Consider the following 14417-nt stretch of genomic DNA (forward strand, 5'->3'; position numbering starts at 1 on the left):
GTACACATAGCTAATCTTCATGTCGCCATCAAACTCGGGTAATGTTATCACCGACTTCACGATGACCGATCCCTTGATACGAACAAATGAGGCAGTGCAAACCTCGAAGACATCAGCTCGAATTTCTCCACTAAAGTACATAATGTCGTCGCCAACGGAGAGACTCGCTGCAACGGTAGCACACCTCTCCCCACTCAGTTTTTCTGCTTCTTCGTCCCCCCAGTTCCTTGTAAAGAATATTGCAGTCTTCGGGGCCGGTTTGATGGGTACGAAACACCTTGGGGATTGCCTTTGAGGGTGTCAACTAAATTAAATGTGTCGTTGTCCCGTTAACCCCACTATCATTATGTTCAAACTTGCCCGCCCCCAGGTACCGGAATAGCACAGGTCTCGGCACAAAGTGGCTACAAGGTACTAGCATATGATAATTTAATAACTGACGGACACTGGCATTTACTCCGTTATATTACACTTTTATGGTCTACCTACTCGCAAGGTGGTGCTATGTGACATAGGTCAAGACTTGGTTGAAAAGGGCCTCGATGATATCATCAAATCTTGGGCGAAGGCAGCTCAACGGATGTTCAACGATAATCCCTTAAAGCAAGATCAGTATGTGCGGGATCTCCGGAGCAGGATCAAGACAACCACAGACCCCGAACAAGCCGCGGAAGAGTGCGTTGCTGAGGTGGTTCATACCGTTCACCCAATATAAACTAACTAGTTCTGGCTTTGGGGCGCCTCTGCGAATTTCCAGCGCAGACCTCGTTATTGAAGCCGTCATTGAAAACCTCAAAATTAAGCAAGAATTGCTTTCCACTGTCGACAAAGCCGCGAAAAAGTCCTGCTTGCTTGCTACGAATACAAGTAGCCTGTCTGTCACTGACATTGGCGCTATGCTTAGCGACGAGCGTAAGAAGCAGTAAGCATCCCCGTGCCAGCATCCTGCATCGAATAGCTCATGGGTTTATATCAGCTTCGGGGGTTTGCATTTCTTTAATCGTGAGTCATTCAACAAATCCCCTGATGCTATGTGAATCACCGGGAACATTTGCTCTATAGCTGTGTAAGCAAGTCGTAATTTCGCAATAACTATCACCAACATTTGCGCACCTCCATGTATTCATTTACCTTAGCACGAAGATGCAGCTTTTGGAAATCATACGAACAAAGGACACCTCGGACGCAACATTCAATGCCTTCATCGATTATGGGAGGAATATCAAGAAGACAGCAGTCGCGTGCAAGGATACTCCAGGGTAAGCTGATGTGCACCGGCCAATGCTTGTTTCACTCACGTAACCAATCGAAGGTTTATTGTGAACCGGCTGTACGTCCAGCACTCGAGATTCCCACCATTCTTGGACTCATGTTTTAATTTTCAGATTAGTTCCGTACCTCCGCGATGCAATTCTGATGCTTGAGCGGGGAGATGCTTCGGTCTGTGATAGCCTAAATGATGCTTTTCTCGTTGACTTCTAAATGTGTTCATCAATAGGCTGAGGACATTGACACGGCGATGAAGTTAGGTGCAGGCTACCGTGTGTATGTTCAAATTCGGCGTTCGGATCTCGTTAATAACACAGTATCCATCGTTCTCCTACAATCATAGCCATGGGTCCATTAGAATTAGCAGATCTCGTAGGGTTGGATACCGGTGAGTGTGTGCAAGTGGATTTTTAAAATTAATGTGTGCAAGTATGCATGCAAAGATGAACATGATTAGAGATGAGCTGATCGATCCCATGTTGTGACATTGTAGCCAAACGTATTGTTGACGCTTGGAGGGAGCGGATGGAGAAGACAGAAGATCCGACAATTCCGAAGGAGATGCTCAAGTCATCGGAATTGTTGGATCAGTTGGTTTCGGCCAAGAAGCTGGGGAGAAAAACAGGCGAGGGGTTTTTCAAATATTGATCAATGAAATTCCTTGGCCTAGACTCGATAAGGACACCTTTTATAGATTTAGATGATGGTGCTTGTGCCTCTGAGATGCGTTCTCCATCATGTTTGCAAAGTAACAACTATGCCCAGTACCTTCTTTCGGTAATAGGATGTTTCAGTGAACCCAAATTGAGTATGCAAGTGGGAACCCGATCTGACATAGCCGGATTGACACGTGAATACTCCAACACTTGAAGTACCCGAATGGCTCAGTCGGTTTGCGCACGAATTAGTACAAGTACCTCTCCTTTCCACCATTTGAGATCATCCTTTCCCCTTGTCGTTCCTCCTACATCCGAGATTTAACCATGTCTACCGAGCAAGAACGCTTTCAACAAGAGGTGGCAGAGGTTGAACGCTGGTGGAAGGTATGCATAGATCAGAACCCCATAATTTATTCTAAGCGGGAAAACTTGCTTTCGCATATCTCAAATGTCTCGCCCAGTCACCACGTTTTTCCCGTGTTAAGCGTCCGTACACCGCACAGCAGGTTGTGGCCAAGCGCGGCACCATCAAAATCAACTATCCGTCAGACCTCCAGGGAAAGAAGTTGTGGAGGCTTCTGAAGGAGCACGCGAAGGATGGTACTCCCTCTCATACCTACGGAGCGTAAGTTTCGACTCTTGTTATCCTTACAATTTCCTCGGAGCTGATTCTATGTCGCTCGATCCTGACCTAAGCCTCGACCCTGTTCAAATAACGCAAATGGCCAAGTATCTTGAGACTGTGTATGTTTCGGGGTGGCAATCCTCTTCGACTGCCTCCTCATCCAATGAGCCAGGCCCTGATCTTGCTGGTGCGTTCGAGTGTCAACTTGTTCCCGATCTCTCAATCACGATCCGTACACACATCCAATTACCCGTGCGAATCAATAGATTATCCTTCCAACACCGTCCCACTTAAGGTCGAGCACCTCTTCCAGGCTCAATTATTCCACGATCGCAAGCAACGTGAAGCGCGCTCAAACTTGCCTCCCGAACAATTGGCCAAGATCCCTTACATCGATTATCTTCGTCCGATCATTGCCGATGCCGACACGGGTCATGGAGGTCTTACCGCAGTCCTCAAGCTTACTAAGATGTTTGTCGAGAGGGGTGCGGCGGGTATTCACATCGAGGACCAGGCTCCGGGGACAAAGAAATGTGGACACATGGCAGGAAAAGTGCTTGTACCTATTCAGGAGCACATCAACCGTCTCATTGCCATCCGGTTGCAATACGACATAATGGGCGTAGAGAACCTTGTCGTTGCGCGTACGGACTCTGAAGCTGCGACCCTCATTACTACCAATATCGACGAACGCGACCACCCATTCATCCTTGGTTCCACGAACCCCAACCAGCAACCTCTTGTTAAAGTTCTGCAACAGGCAGAAGCTCGAGGAATCCAAGGCCCCGAATTGCAGGAAATCGAAGATAAATGGGTTGCTGAGGCACGCCTCGCCCTCTTCCCTGATATTCTTACGGATGCGTACGCCAGACACACCAAGTCACCAATCACACGTGTGAATGAGTTCCGAAAAGCCATATCAAAAGTTTCCATTTCGGATGCGAAGAAGGTTGCTACCCGTATGCCTTGGAACCTTCCCCCATCCTCCATCCCCTTCTGGGATTCGGATACTCCTCGTACGCGCGAAGGGTACTACCGTTATCAAGGAGGGACGGAATGCGCGATCCACCGTGCCATTGCTTTTGCACCTTACGCGGATCTACTATGGATGGAAACCAAGAAGCCCATCCTGTCCCAGGCGAAACAGTTTAGCGATGGTGTGAGGGCTGCCGTTCCTGGTCAATGGCTCGCGTACAATTTGAGTCCGAGCTTCAATTGGGAAGCTGCTGGTTTGAACGAGAAGGATATGAAGGACTACGTCTGGCAGCTTGGAAAACTCGGCTTTGTTTGGCAGTTTATCACGGCAAGTTGGCGTCCGCATACCCCTTAGGAGTATTCACCCCTTTTCGTTCTGTAGCTTGGCGGTTTGCATTCCAACGCGTTTATCAGCGATCTATTCGCTCAAAGGTTCGCAAAAGAAGGCATGAAGGCATACGTTGAACTTGTTCAACGTCCGGAGCGCGAGCTGGGAACCGATGTCCTTGTTCACCAGACGGCAAGTGGCTTCATTGATCTTGAGTGTCAACAATCATTTATGACCATGAATAATACAGTGGAGCGGGGCTGAATACGCTGACAATTTGCTCATGACCATCACTGGGGGCATTTCATCTACTGCTGCTATGGGCAAGGGTGTCACCGAAGATCAGTTCAAGAAAAAATAGGGTCGACGTGATCAGCCACTATCGACGATGTCTATTGATTTTTCACAGTGATACAGATTTGCCTTTTGGAGGGAAGCTCGTTCTATTTCGATTCATCTTTCTGTGTGTAATGTACATATCAATGAAAATATCGAAAAGATGTAAAGTGAATTCCTTTGGAATTCTGCGTCAAATTGATGATTCCAATGAAAAGCGTAAATAACTCAGCCTATTTCTTTGAGGCGGCATGGAAGGATCGGGGCCAAACACAATACATCCGCTTTGGTTTTCCCGTAGAAGTCCTTGGTTTTCAAGACACCTCGGACATTGCAGTAAAAGTAACAACTGATTTTATTGGTTGCTAATTAGTGGCTCGCTGGCATACAGCCCAAAAGCCTCCTGTATGATACAGCTGTTTGACTCGTTACCTCATGGTGATGCCAGACTCAGAAAGCAGCGGCTGCGTCAATATCGTCCGCGTTCAACCAATCCACACCCTCATCTAACAGCATCCTCCATATCCGATTTCTAGAATGCATTGCAAAATTTAGGCGAGGTGTAGCGATTCTCTGCCAGCCCACGGGCTGCACTCACCTGAACCACTTTGGACTATTGGGAACATCCCAGATACGAACCATGATCCCTTTCTCATGAGCGGCATCAATGAGTCTCCGCAGTTCCTGACGGTGCCGCCCTATCATCCATCCGTTCCCAAAGTGACGAATGAAGGACATGTGAGCTGTAGGGCTGATCGTTGGAGTGAGAGATGGATCCCTGATGTTTAGTAGCGGAGCGTCCATAAACATGTCCCGTGCTTCGAGTGCCTCAACTAGTTCGAATACGTTTGCATGAGTAGTGATTATCACGGTTATCGCAGAGTAATGAATCTGTCCCGTTTGACAGTAGTATGTGGTCAGATATCCTTTCTTTCTGAGAGGTTCCAGCGCCTCAAAGACCATCGGAAATGATCTAATGGAGTCGATTTTAAGGTCATCCGTGACGTGGGGAGATCGAACAGCTTACACCTGAACATCCGATTTCAAATCGATCATTAACTGAAGCGGTAGCTCGGGAGCAACGTCATAGATCCCCCTGACGCAAAAATGAATCAGTGTCTCCCCAAATAACAGCGTTCGAATCCACTCACCTTTTGCGTCCCCCAGCCTTTGAATTACACGCGTCTAACAGGGCTTCGAGAGGCTTCACATACGAAGACACGAATGTGACGTCTGGATCGTTACTCCACCCCACCTTTCAAAAAGATCAGGTTTAGCTTAACCCTATGCCAGATCAAGGCGAATCGCCATACCAGCAAGGAACTATTCACAACTCGAACATCAGCTTCGACTGCAGAAAAGATGAGCGGTGATAGCCATGAAGGTAGGTATTAGATACTCACTGCTTCCGGCACCAAGGCTTAATGCATGGTACACTGGAACTTTTCTAGAGCCTGCAAGGATGCCCTCAGTACCGATGAGGTGGTTCATAAGAACGAGTAGCCGTGATACGTACTGTCATTGTGAGAGTGAAATCGTTTTGGGCGTACTCCAGAAGTTAACAATGAAGTGGGAAGGATTTTGTTCAATGGTGAAGGGGATGGGAGACGGCCGAAATTGAGGTTGTTCGATGATGAGTGGGGGACAGATGGTGCAAGCAATGAGAAGACGACAGATGCAATTAACCAAAAAATGGTCGTAATAAATCTGACCGGCCTCCTAATCGCGGAAACCACTGCGCTGAGCCAGTTCGTAGGAAATAACACTGTCATGGTAGGATTTTGCAAGTGAGACGAAACGGCTTCCTGCGCCACGATGCACCTCACACTCCGACTTATACCGAGGAGAATAGGCACAGCAACTAGGTCGCGCGTTTTAGAGAATTACTCCCCTAAGACAATTTAGCGAGCTAGTAAGAGACCGCGTCTATCGCTGTGGAGGCTAGTCACCTGCTCAGGAGGAAAGGCTCTCCCGAGTCCCGGCCCCGTTTCAACGTGGCAGTGCCGCCATCCACAACGTGCGTCTTCCACACATGTAGGCAGGTGACCAGCTTCTTTTTAATGGGGTGATAAGTGTGTCTGGGTATCTGGGTGGTAAATTTGAGTAGAACCCTGGCTGGGTTCTTCGACCAAGAAAAACAGATCTGCACAGCCATTTCCGCCATATTGCGGTACCGCGAAATTTAGACTCCTCGAAGGAACATTGCCGATCCTTTACTAAGCGCGCTTATTAACTCATGCTGTGCTGGTGTCGGGTTGCCTGGCACGGCGGAGGGACATGTCCGAAAATCGACAACACGCGACCTCCGTTCAGTGAGCACTTGTGCGCTTCACTGCCTATTCAACCACTAGAAACGTACGGCTGTGCGCGCTCAGGTAGAGCTATGTATACACTGCTATTGATTGGCGCGATAGACAACACGCGCGAAGTTAGTGAATTATCCCATCTATGTAGACATCGTAGCATAGTTGTGTTCCCGTCTCCTTCCCACTTTGAGCCTAATGGGGAAAGCTAATTCTAGAAGGAACAGGCCAAGGTCAGTATCAGTGTCCAAAGGATCGGGGTCGACATTGCTTACCCCGTAAGCGCCATGACAAGCTCCTTTAATTCTCCATGCATGTTTGCTACGACCCAAGGGCTGCCAGGAAGACTCTTCGTAGTGGTAGCCACTTCCACAATGGACGGAAGCTCGCTCAAGCTTCGAGGAATGACAAGTTCCGTTTCCATTAGACGGCCTAGCTCCTTAATGGCTTCCTGAGCGGTAACCAAAGCTCGATCGAAATCCTAGATTCATGGAAAACTTATGAGTGAACCATTGGTGCATCAAATTGATTCCTACCTTCTGATAGACGAGCGTTATCGTCAAAGCAAAATTGCTGAACGCAATCTTGGCACCATACTTGCCGAGCGGATCAGCCCCATATAATCTCCTCCATAGCTCAGTTGACTCAACCCCCACAGCCTCAGCGTCGTTCCACTTCCCGGCACCTCTAAGTGCCCTACAATATGACCCGAGAACATTCGCCAAGAAGCTCGATCCATCATGCCGTTTTCTTGAGAGAGCGACAGATTCACCAATCACGCGTGCGGCCTCCGAAGATCGGCCGGAGGAATAAAGACAATCACCCCATGCGCATAATGAATACGGCAAGTTCTGAGCACCTATGCGGGATGGATCTCGGCTTTGGAGGACGTGACTAATTTTGACACTTTCGCCGAATGCCTCCGCTGCTTCATGATAACGTCCCATGGTGGCTAAGTTCCACCCTTGCTGATTTAGAGCTCGCACGAGATCTTCCATCTCTAATAACGGTTCTTCCACATTCGTTACCGTTGGATAACTTTCCGATCCCTCGTCAGCCCGCCAGGCAGAGCTCGAGAAAAAAGTCCGGGGACGATCGGCCTGAGACAAGAATACATGTCGAAGCGACTGAGCATGAGCGAGTAACGTTCTCGATAAATGTTCACGATGGAGTGCGTCATTATCTTGATGTAACATTCGTCGAATTCGGATACATTCCTGATCCACGAAATGGACCCCTCGGGCTTCCTGATACAACGATTTGCAAAATGCGATACATTGATCAAATTGGCTTCGAACAGCAGTAGCCGGATTTGTCGCCGCTGTTCTTGCACCCCTCGCGTCTGTCGCGCTCGTTGCAGGCATGGATGACGATGGCCCCGAAGGCGAAGAGAAGTCAGGAGGCGGTAAAGGACCCAACGCCCTGTTCATCATCTCCCTCCCTGCCTGACTCCTGACACTCTCGACACACACCTGCCTCCTAAGGACAATACTCTCACCCCTCGTCGCAGCAGATTCATCAAATTTCCTCATCTCAAGTTTCGTCATCGCCAATCCACTCAATTGGAGGCATAATGGTTTCAAAAATTCTTTAGGTCGACGAGAATAAAGGACTCGAAGGACTCGAACACCATTTTCGTACGCCCTTTCAGCAGGTTCCCACTGCCGCATCGCTTTTTGAGCGTCTCCGAGACCGTTGTATGCTTCTGCTAGGGCAAAGAGAAGTTCGTCGTCTTCGTGTGTTTCTGGTTCTGATTCCGGCAACGCTGGCGTTTGGGTAGGGGAACGGCCGTCTTTATTTCCTTGAATTGTCTTCTTCCCCGACGTAGAAAGCAATTTCGTGACCTTGAGCCCAAGTAAAGGAGTCGATCGAATCACTTCCATATGTGATGAACGCGGAAGTAGCGATCGGAGGATCATCACTGCCTCGGAGGATGCACTGCGTGCAGTGGAATGCAAATCATCCATGAATGCATCTCCCGCAACAGCAGCTAACATCTTCGCAAACCCAACGGTTTTTCGAGAGTGGGTCGGTCGGGGGAGATGCAAGATGTTCCGAAGAAAGTGGCGCTAATTGTGATGAACATTACCATAAGTTCCAGACGCAATGAAAAGGTTTGAATGGAGCAAACTCACTCCAAAGATAGCAAATCGTTCCCTGACACTAGCAATCGTCATCCCTGAAACATTCAACGCACTGTCATGCACCAGCGCACCAGACTTCTATCAAACGAGACGGGCTGAAACCACACGCTTGAGTTACTCAATAGATAGGGACGACGTACTAGCTTGACCAGTGCAGCACCATCTTGCTTCCCAGGATGATACTTGATCAACAATGACTCCACCTGCTCCACCTCCTAAAAACGAGCGTCAAAACAAATGACACGAAGGTACAAACTGAAAGAACCCACTGTCAATGAATCTAACGGAGCGTTTGTCTCAACCAAATACCTCAAATACAGATACCTTCTTAATTCAGGCGCGATATTCGGATAGATAAGTTTTCCAAATTCGAACTGTCCATCCCCAAGACGGACCAATAAGCCTGCGATGAGGGAACTTAAGAACCAGCAGTTCTCCTGATTAGAGAAAGGAAAATGTTTAGTCACAGTCGAATGGGTGGAGAGCTGGAAGGGCGGGAATGGTAACAATGACGGAACGCACCCTCCAAAATCGATATCTCGGTACGGTCTGCATGAATATGTGAAAGAATGGAACGAGAGATTGAAGTTGGACGGTTTTCTTTAAACGGAATTGACATTCGAGCGTAGCGGGATAATTGAAAAGGACGTCTTCCTTCGTTCGTCCGAACACGGTCTATTTAGGCAGGTTTTTTTAGAAAAAGGAAAGCGTCAAGAGAAGGAAAAAAGCAAGGATCGTACCGAGTCGTTTGCTCGTGCCCCACTTGCTACAATCTTGGCAAGAGGCACATTCCTGTCAGGCCTCCGATCAAATCGAACCCACTTGTGCTCCATCTCTTCCTCCTCGAAAACAGGAGAAGATGGAGGGGATTCAAGTTCAAGAACGACAAATCGATGAACGATCCCCATTGCCACTTGTCCGAAGCAACGGAATGTGACGACGATTGCTGTTGCAAGGCAGGGGTTTGAAAGGATGTGGACACATGTTTTAGGGAGAGTGAAGAGGGAGTAAGGAGGCTTCGTGGAAGTGCTTGGGCGGGTATTTTCGGCGGAGGGGAGAATAGGGATTGTCGTGAGCGCGGGATCGGCGACGGTGATGTTGGCTGTGTTGGCGTTTTCAGCGAAAATTGAGGAAGGATGTTGTTCTCCCTGTCCTTCTGGGTCTTGGCACTCTTGGAAGCGGACGGCTTGTTCCAGCGGGGCCCTAAGTTCGATTGAAACGTCCTCCTCAGTTGGAGAGTCACATTCTTCCAAAGGAGACGTAACATCCGTGGAAGGAACTAATGTCATTGCGGACCCACAGGAGCTATCTGGTAGGAGAGTGCTTTCCTACATTTTCAGTACCCAATATACAATGGTGCTTCAAATTCAAGCCTGAATGTGGCGAGGGAGAAAAATGCGCACCTCCGAACGCGCGCTTATGAGAGATCCTGATTCCGCATCGAAGTTCGAATGGAGAGTTTGCGCTGCAACAGTAGGGGCAACAATACCAATACTGATAGCATCACCTGCAGCATCGGCAACATTGTCAGATTTCAAAGCAACAAGAGTAGAGGCGGCTGCCACAGCAAGTTCTTTTGCCCCACATGTTCCGATGATGTGATTATCTATATCTACCAGTAGAGACCCCGCAACAGTACTATTGTGCCTGGCAGGCAGACCAGCCTCTGCATCCTTAGCAGTGGCCACAGTGTTAAGCGCGCCCGCAGTAATGCTAGCGACGGTCTCCGGCAAAGAAGGAATTAGTACACCCAGCTCTGCCAATTTCATGTCCCCAATGATGAAAGCGAGTCAGATCTTGAGAATACGATGAATGGGGGTCGCTGAGCGCAAAAGAGCAGGAACGCCGTTGTTCCTGGGGTTCTATACATATCGTGGAATCCCAAAAGGGGGCAATGCTGATAGGGGCAACCACAGCAGAGGTCGTGGGATGCGAATAAGACATATAAACGCTTTCGCCAGTTTGGGAGAGCCCTAGAAGTTGAGTCAGGAGCGCATACGTAATCGGTATATTATATTCGTGGGAATATCCTTCGTAATTTGTCCATTGTGACCGGCTTGGCGCCGCTTTGGCAGTGCCGCAAATATTGGAACAGCTGCCTATGCTTCTTGCGAAGAAAGGCGAATATGAATTAGGCTGTACTATGGTACGCAGAGAGTAAGAGGCAGAGCAATGGCTGGCTTCTATCTTGCAAGTGCCAGTGGTGTGAGCATTAAGCAGTACCACGCTGGTGCAGCCACAGTCAGCACTCTCATGTTCGCGAAGATGCGCACGGTTCACGGAATCCCTATGGCAATTAAGGATGACTGCCCCCAACGGCTGTGCGTGCTTTGCTAGGCAGGTTACCAGCCTCTATTAGTATAGAGCCACCAACATGTCAGCTGAAATGCCTCTCGTTGGCTAAATGCGCTCGCCTGCAAGCCAACAGTGCGGCGCTTAGTTGGCATTGAATGCCGAGTCAACCGACCAGTCGGACGGTGTGCATGAGCAGGGCTCATCTCCTCATTGTCGGTGCCCGGTCTCTATGTCGCCACTGTGAATGGAAGCCCCAATATGATCCCACCTCCAAACCTCGCCGCTGTGACAGTCTGGTCTTGACTTTGGATGTGCCTAGCTCGATTGGTGTATTGATTGTCAGATTGCCCATTTCCTCTCGTGTGTCGGGCACGCGTCCATGTTGTGAGGACTAGCCCCCCCCCTTTGCTTCATGGCCCTGTCAAATAAGTCACAAAATAGGACTAGCGATCAAACTGAATGGCTGCGATCCCATGCTTCACCATTTTCAATCTAATATTACGAAGTCATAGAGACTGGAGTCCTGCCTACCATCTGCAGAAGTGACGAGATCCCCATTCTTTGACGTCCCCACGACTGGCTCTCCGCACGTTCTCCATCATTCTGTTTGTGTGTTCAAACCGTCTTGCACAGGACGACGTTCCGGCTCGAGTGTCAGGTCAGCATCCATTGTCATTGACCTAATGTACAAATTTCAACACCATACTATTTCTTCACTTCCATTTCACTTGTCAGGGAGGCCACGTATTGTCATGACCCCAGTGAGGGGTCCAGCATACTTAATTTCCTCCTCGCCACAACGCCGCAGCGCCGCCTCTGAAAAAAAAAAAAAAAAAAACCCAGTTCGCCGGAACTCAAGGGGATCTAATTAAGAAAACTGGTGGGCTGTTTTGGCGGTTTGTGGCAATAGATACTGTGAGCATGAGTAAGCACTATATAAATGAGTTCTACTATGATGAGTGAACCACCATTCATATAGTGAGCGGAGTGACACATTCCTGCAGCCTAAAAAACAGGTGCATCCCTAATAAACAACTTCCCTTCCTCCTTTTTGACCCACCTCGTTACGCCATTCGCAGCACTCACAACCAATGCCTTGGGTACATCAGCCGGTACAAGAGTAACGATCACCTCGAACTGTTGAGTCACCCATCCCATCACGACTTCTTTGTTCGTTCTGAGAAGTTGGAGTTTGAGCAGACCATGGGCTTGGCCTGAGCGGGCCCACAGGGCGTCGTGAACCTTTTGGTAGAGCGTAATAAGTCTATGGTGCGATAGATGAGTCAGTGGCTTTTTTTTCTTTTTTTCCCCTTTACGTACCGTTTACGGTCGTCTGGCTGATCGTAGGGAGCCCTCCATGCTGGCATGGTTAATTGGACATGGGGCCTTGATTTATAGAGGAAATGTTGAAGGTTTGGGATGCCCAGGTCTGCTGAAGAGTAATGATGTTGTCTACTAGCCCATATGAGGGAGTTGAGCGTTCCCGAGGACCGTAGTGACTGTTTGTAGATAGGCGGATTGGTTTAGTTGTGTATAAGTTGCAAGGATGGTGATGATACCATACATCTTCTATGGAATCTGCCCATGATCTGACACGCTCGAAGTCGTCTCTCCTTGGAGTGACGATAACCAATCCAAGATCATTATCAACTTCACCATTATTCCCAGTTTCTGGTGTCGTAGAGGGCCCCGAAGCTCCGTTCGACAAATTTGAATCACCCTCCGAATGTCTAGGTGTAACAGATCCATCATGACCGAGGAACGACAAATAAACGTGAAAAAACCCTTCGGGGTTGTACCGCGGTAAGCAAATGGGGAGCCAGGATGATGAAGATATTGAAGAAGCTGATGCTAAAGATGGTGAAGAGAGGGTATTGAGAAGGATGTGGAGATCTGACGGGTGGATGGATTGCTTTTTTGGCCGGGTGAGAGTTATTACACGCGAGAGAGATTTGGAAAGTAGAATGGCATAGAGGATATCTTGCTGTGTTTGTGGAGGAAGGGGCGAAGCATCAATGATACTAAAAGCGGTATACCGAGAAGGTCGGAACTAACTTTCATGCCTTTTGGGGGAACGAGTAGGTCCCCGGCTTTGGCGCGTATGGACTGCTCAACCCTCACTGCACTCAAAGATCCGGTGGTGAGGCCTAGATCCTGTTCTAACCTTGCAATCAAAGAGTTCATAAAAACGTCTGCGCCTGGTGTGACGCGTTAGCTTGTCGGAGGCACCACACTGAAACTGAGGCAGGATGGCTACCATCTAGCAAACGACCAAGGTCAAAGTTCGTCCGTCGTTCAAATATGCGTTTCAGTCTTGCCCCAGAGACAACACTAAGAATCTGCTGATGAAGGTAGTCTAGGTGAAGACGGATCTCTAGATGACCTCAGAAGAAATTTTTTTCGTTAAAGAAACCAAGGACACGAACAACTGATTCAGGTTCCTGCCACGATGACACGCAGACAAAGTATAAAGGAGAGCGCAGGAAAAACACTATCCTTGTCCTTCCGGCGTTGATGCTCCTGTGACCGGGCCATGTAAGAGTCCAGGTGATCATGAGAGTCTTTCCGACTTCACCGAAGCTTGTCGCCGTCATCGGCGAAGACGGAGATGAGGGCCTGGATGAGGCCCATTGCGCTTGTTAAATCGTTGTCCCCTATAGTTGTACGACTGCTGTCATCAGCGAATTGAGCATGCCCAGTACTTGAGCGAAGTACCTTGTAAATACAGGCTTTCCAGCGTTCGTAAGGACAAAGTATTGCCGGAGGGGAAATTCATCCGCTAGAATTTCGTGTCGGACATCTGATATCCGGAGTGGACGTTAACTTGAAGCTTACACGCGTCCCGTCTAAATTCATTAATGTGAGCTTGTTGTGGGGTTGGTCCAGGCGCCGTTGGGGTTTCTTTGAAGCGTCTCAGACTTCGACTTGGAGAGCTTAAAGATACTGAGCAGTTACCTTTCTCTAACACCGTTAAAGTTTCTCGGAGATGTTGGCGTAATGCGGCTTTAGCTTCAGTACGCACACTGTCTACCACTCCATCCACATCGACTTCTTCAACTTCTGCAGTGGGAACTACCATCCCCCCAGTGTCGGGTGTGGTGGAAAGCGAGTCATTCACAGAAGAGCTTCCAGACGACGATGGCTCAAACGGGATGTTCATCGAACTCGAGAGTTGGGGAGGTAAGGGGGAATTAGAAGGATGTATAGGAATCATAGAGCGCATAGATGCATGAGAGTGAGCAGGACGAAGGCTGGTGGTTCGAGTCCTGAGTGCAGATGGCGTCGTGCGCGATGGAGACTGGGCTCGGGAGGTCGATGGCGTTCCCAGAAGAGAGGCCATCTTATACGGACAATCCAGGTGATCAGCGCCGTCCGCACTCAAAAGCCCTCCAGTGGATCACTCCCAGTCGCTCTTTTCGCACTCCGATGCAGTAAAGTTGCCAAATGCGTCAAAAGTTAGCCGGGACAAGCGCCGATACTCCT

At 48.8% G+C, this 14417-nt stretch overlaps 6 protein-coding genes across 6 annotated transcripts; 2 read left to right on the forward strand and 4 right to left on the reverse strand.

Annotated features, from left to right (window-relative positions):
- Window positions 1-94: 94 nt before the first annotated feature.
- Window positions 95-2060, forward strand: EI90DRAFT_2990210 (3-hydroxyacyl-CoA dehydrogenase). Its single transcript, XM_039056083.1, has 11 exons — window positions 95-266; window positions 371-411; window positions 497-675; window positions 758-922; window positions 977-1006; window positions 1137-1259; window positions 1313-1330; window positions 1386-1440; window positions 1499-1541; window positions 1613-1657; window positions 1763-2060. Exons 1-11 carry the CDS (start codon window positions 143-145, stop codon window positions 1915-1917), a joined length of 978 nt encoding a protein of 325 aa, XP_038921207.1. The 5' UTR covers window positions 95-142; the 3' UTR covers window positions 1918-2060.
- A 70-nt stretch (window positions 2061-2130) lies between these two features.
- On the forward strand, window positions 2131-4405 carry EI90DRAFT_3286106 (isocitrate lyase). Its single transcript, XM_039067003.1, has 6 exons — window positions 2131-2312; window positions 2390-2553; window positions 2625-2740; window positions 2820-3856; window positions 3911-4048; window positions 4107-4405. The coding sequence occupies exons 1-6, from the start codon at window positions 2253-2255 to the stop codon at window positions 4215-4217; spliced, it is 1626 nt and encodes a 541-aa protein (XP_038921208.1). The 5' UTR covers window positions 2131-2252; the 3' UTR covers window positions 4218-4405.
- A 219-nt stretch (window positions 4406-4624) lies between these two features.
- EI90DRAFT_3037253 (uncharacterized protein) lies at window positions 4625-6340 on the reverse strand. The gene is made up of 7 exons (XM_039058760.1): window positions 5709-6340; window positions 5596-5646; window positions 5506-5543; window positions 5344-5447; window positions 5220-5288; window positions 4791-5165; window positions 4625-4724 (listed from the first exon to the last, which is right to left on the reverse strand). Exons 1-7 carry the CDS (start codon window positions 5962-5964, stop codon window positions 4643-4645), a joined length of 975 nt encoding a protein of 324 aa, XP_038921209.1. The 5' UTR covers window positions 5965-6340; the 3' UTR covers window positions 4625-4642.
- A 194-nt stretch (window positions 6341-6534) lies between these two features.
- Window positions 6535-8990, reverse strand: EI90DRAFT_2258444 (uncharacterized protein). Its single transcript, XM_039052776.1, has 5 exons — window positions 8909-8990; window positions 8631-8854; window positions 7032-8564; window positions 6771-6976; window positions 6535-6709 (listed from the first exon to the last, which is right to left on the reverse strand). Exons 2-5 carry the CDS (start codon window positions 8670-8672, stop codon window positions 6691-6693), a joined length of 1800 nt encoding a protein of 599 aa, XP_038921210.1. The 5' UTR covers window positions 8673-8854; window positions 8909-8990; the 3' UTR covers window positions 6535-6690.
- Window positions 8524-10606, reverse strand: EI90DRAFT_3037256 (uncharacterized protein). The gene is made up of 6 exons (XM_039058761.1): window positions 10043-10606; window positions 9380-9967; window positions 9162-9314; window positions 8909-9076; window positions 8631-8854; window positions 8524-8564 (listed from the first exon to the last, which is right to left on the reverse strand). The coding sequence occupies exons 1-5, from the start codon at window positions 10406-10408 to the stop codon at window positions 8684-8686; spliced, it is 1446 nt and encodes a 481-aa protein (XP_038921211.1). The 5' UTR covers window positions 10409-10606; the 3' UTR covers window positions 8524-8564; window positions 8631-8683.
- Window positions 10607-11772: 1166 nt separating this feature from the next.
- EI90DRAFT_2990215 (trafficking protein Mon1-domain-containing protein) lies at window positions 11773-14416 on the reverse strand. Its single transcript, XM_039056084.1, has 10 exons — window positions 13890-14416; window positions 13770-13835; window positions 13650-13713; window positions 13510-13602; window positions 13361-13454; window positions 13192-13306; window positions 12990-13132; window positions 12499-12918; window positions 12255-12433; window positions 11773-12198 (listed from the first exon to the last, which is right to left on the reverse strand). Exons 1-10 carry the CDS (start codon window positions 14272-14274, stop codon window positions 11940-11942), a joined length of 1818 nt encoding a protein of 605 aa, XP_038921212.1. The 5' UTR covers window positions 14275-14416; the 3' UTR covers window positions 11773-11939.
- Window position 14417: the final 1 nt, after the last annotated feature.

This window comes from Cantharellus anzutake (assembly GCF_015039405.1).
Source record: "Cantharellus anzutake strain C23 chromosome Unknown EI90scaffold_6, whole genome shotgun sequence".
NCBI classification, from domain to species: domain Eukaryota; kingdom Fungi; phylum Basidiomycota; class Agaricomycetes; order Cantharellales; family Hydnaceae; genus Cantharellus; species Cantharellus anzutake.

Excerpts from the sequence above, each read along its gene's own strand:
- EI90DRAFT_2990210 (XM_039056083.1), top strand. The coding sequence starts at position 143 with ATGTCGTCGCCAACGGAGAGACTCGCTGCAACGGTAGCACACCTCTCC. Across the intron at positions 267-370 it reads CTTCGGGGCCGGTTTGATGG|GTACCGGAATAGCACAGGTC; the intron begins GTACGAAACACC and ends GCCCGCCCCCAG. Across the intron at positions 676-757 it reads CCCGAACAAGCCGCGGAAGA|CGCAGACCTCGTTATTGAAG; the intron begins GTGCGTTGCTGA and ends GCGAATTTCCAG.
- EI90DRAFT_3286106 (XM_039067003.1), top strand. The coding sequence starts at position 2,253 with ATGTCTACCGAGCAAGAACGCTTTCAACAAGAGGTGGCAGAGGTTGAA. Across the intron at positions 2,554-2,624 it reads CCCTCTCATACCTACGGAGC|CCTCGACCCTGTTCAAATAA; the intron begins GTAAGTTTCGAC and ends TCCTGACCTAAG. Across the intron at positions 3,857-3,910 it reads TTGTTTGGCAGTTTATCACG|CTTGGCGGTTTGCATTCCAA; the intron begins GCAAGTTGGCGT and ends TTCGTTCTGTAG.
- EI90DRAFT_3037256 (XM_039058761.1), bottom strand. The coding sequence starts at position 10,408 with ATGAAATTGGCAGAGCTGGGTGTACTAATTCCTTCTTTGCCGGAGACC. Across the intron at positions 9,968-10,042 it reads TCATAAGCGCGCGTTCGGAG|GAAAGCACTCTCCTACCAGA; the intron begins GTGCGCATTTTT and ends CTGAAAATGTAG. Across the intron at positions 9,315-9,379 it reads GGGCACGAGCAAACGACTCG|ACCGTGTTCGGACGAACGAA; the intron begins GTACGATCCTTG and ends CTGCCTAAATAG.
- EI90DRAFT_3037253 (XM_039058760.1), bottom strand. The coding sequence starts at position 5,964 with ATGACAGTGTTATTTCCTACGAACTGGCTCAGCGCAGTGGTTTCCGCG. Across the intron at positions 5,544-5,595 it reads AAGCCTTGGTGCCGGAAGCA|TCGAAGCTGATGTTCGAGTT; the intron begins GTGAGTATCTAA and ends TCTTTTCTGCAG. Across the intron at positions 4,725-4,790 it reads AATAGTCCAAAGTGGTTCAG|AAATCGGATATGGAGGATGC; the intron begins GTGAGTGCAGCC and ends AATGCATTCTAG.
- EI90DRAFT_2990215 (XM_039056084.1), bottom strand. The coding sequence starts at position 14,274 with ATGGCCTCTCTTCTGGGAACGCCATCGACCTCCCGAGCCCAGTCTCCA. Across the intron at positions 13,603-13,649 it reads GGAAAGCCTGTATTTACAAG|TCGTACAACTATAGGGGACA; the intron begins GTACTTCGCTCA and ends TGATGACAGCAG. Across the intron at positions 13,307-13,360 it reads GGCAGGAACCTGAATCAGTT|ATCCGTCTTCACCTAGACTA; the intron begins GTTCGTGTCCTT and ends GGTCATCTAGAG.
- EI90DRAFT_2258444 (XM_039052776.1), bottom strand. The coding sequence starts at position 8,672 with ATGACGATTGCTAGTGTCAGGGAACGATTTGCTATCTTTGGA. Across the intron at positions 8,565-8,630 it reads AACGATTTGCTATCTTTGGA|CGCCACTTTCTTCGGAACAT; the intron begins GTGAGTTTGCTC and ends CATCACAATTAG. Across the intron at positions 6,977-7,031 it reads TAACGCTCGTCTATCAGAAG|GATTTCGATCGAGCTTTGGT; the intron begins GTAGGAATCAAT and ends CCATGAATCTAG.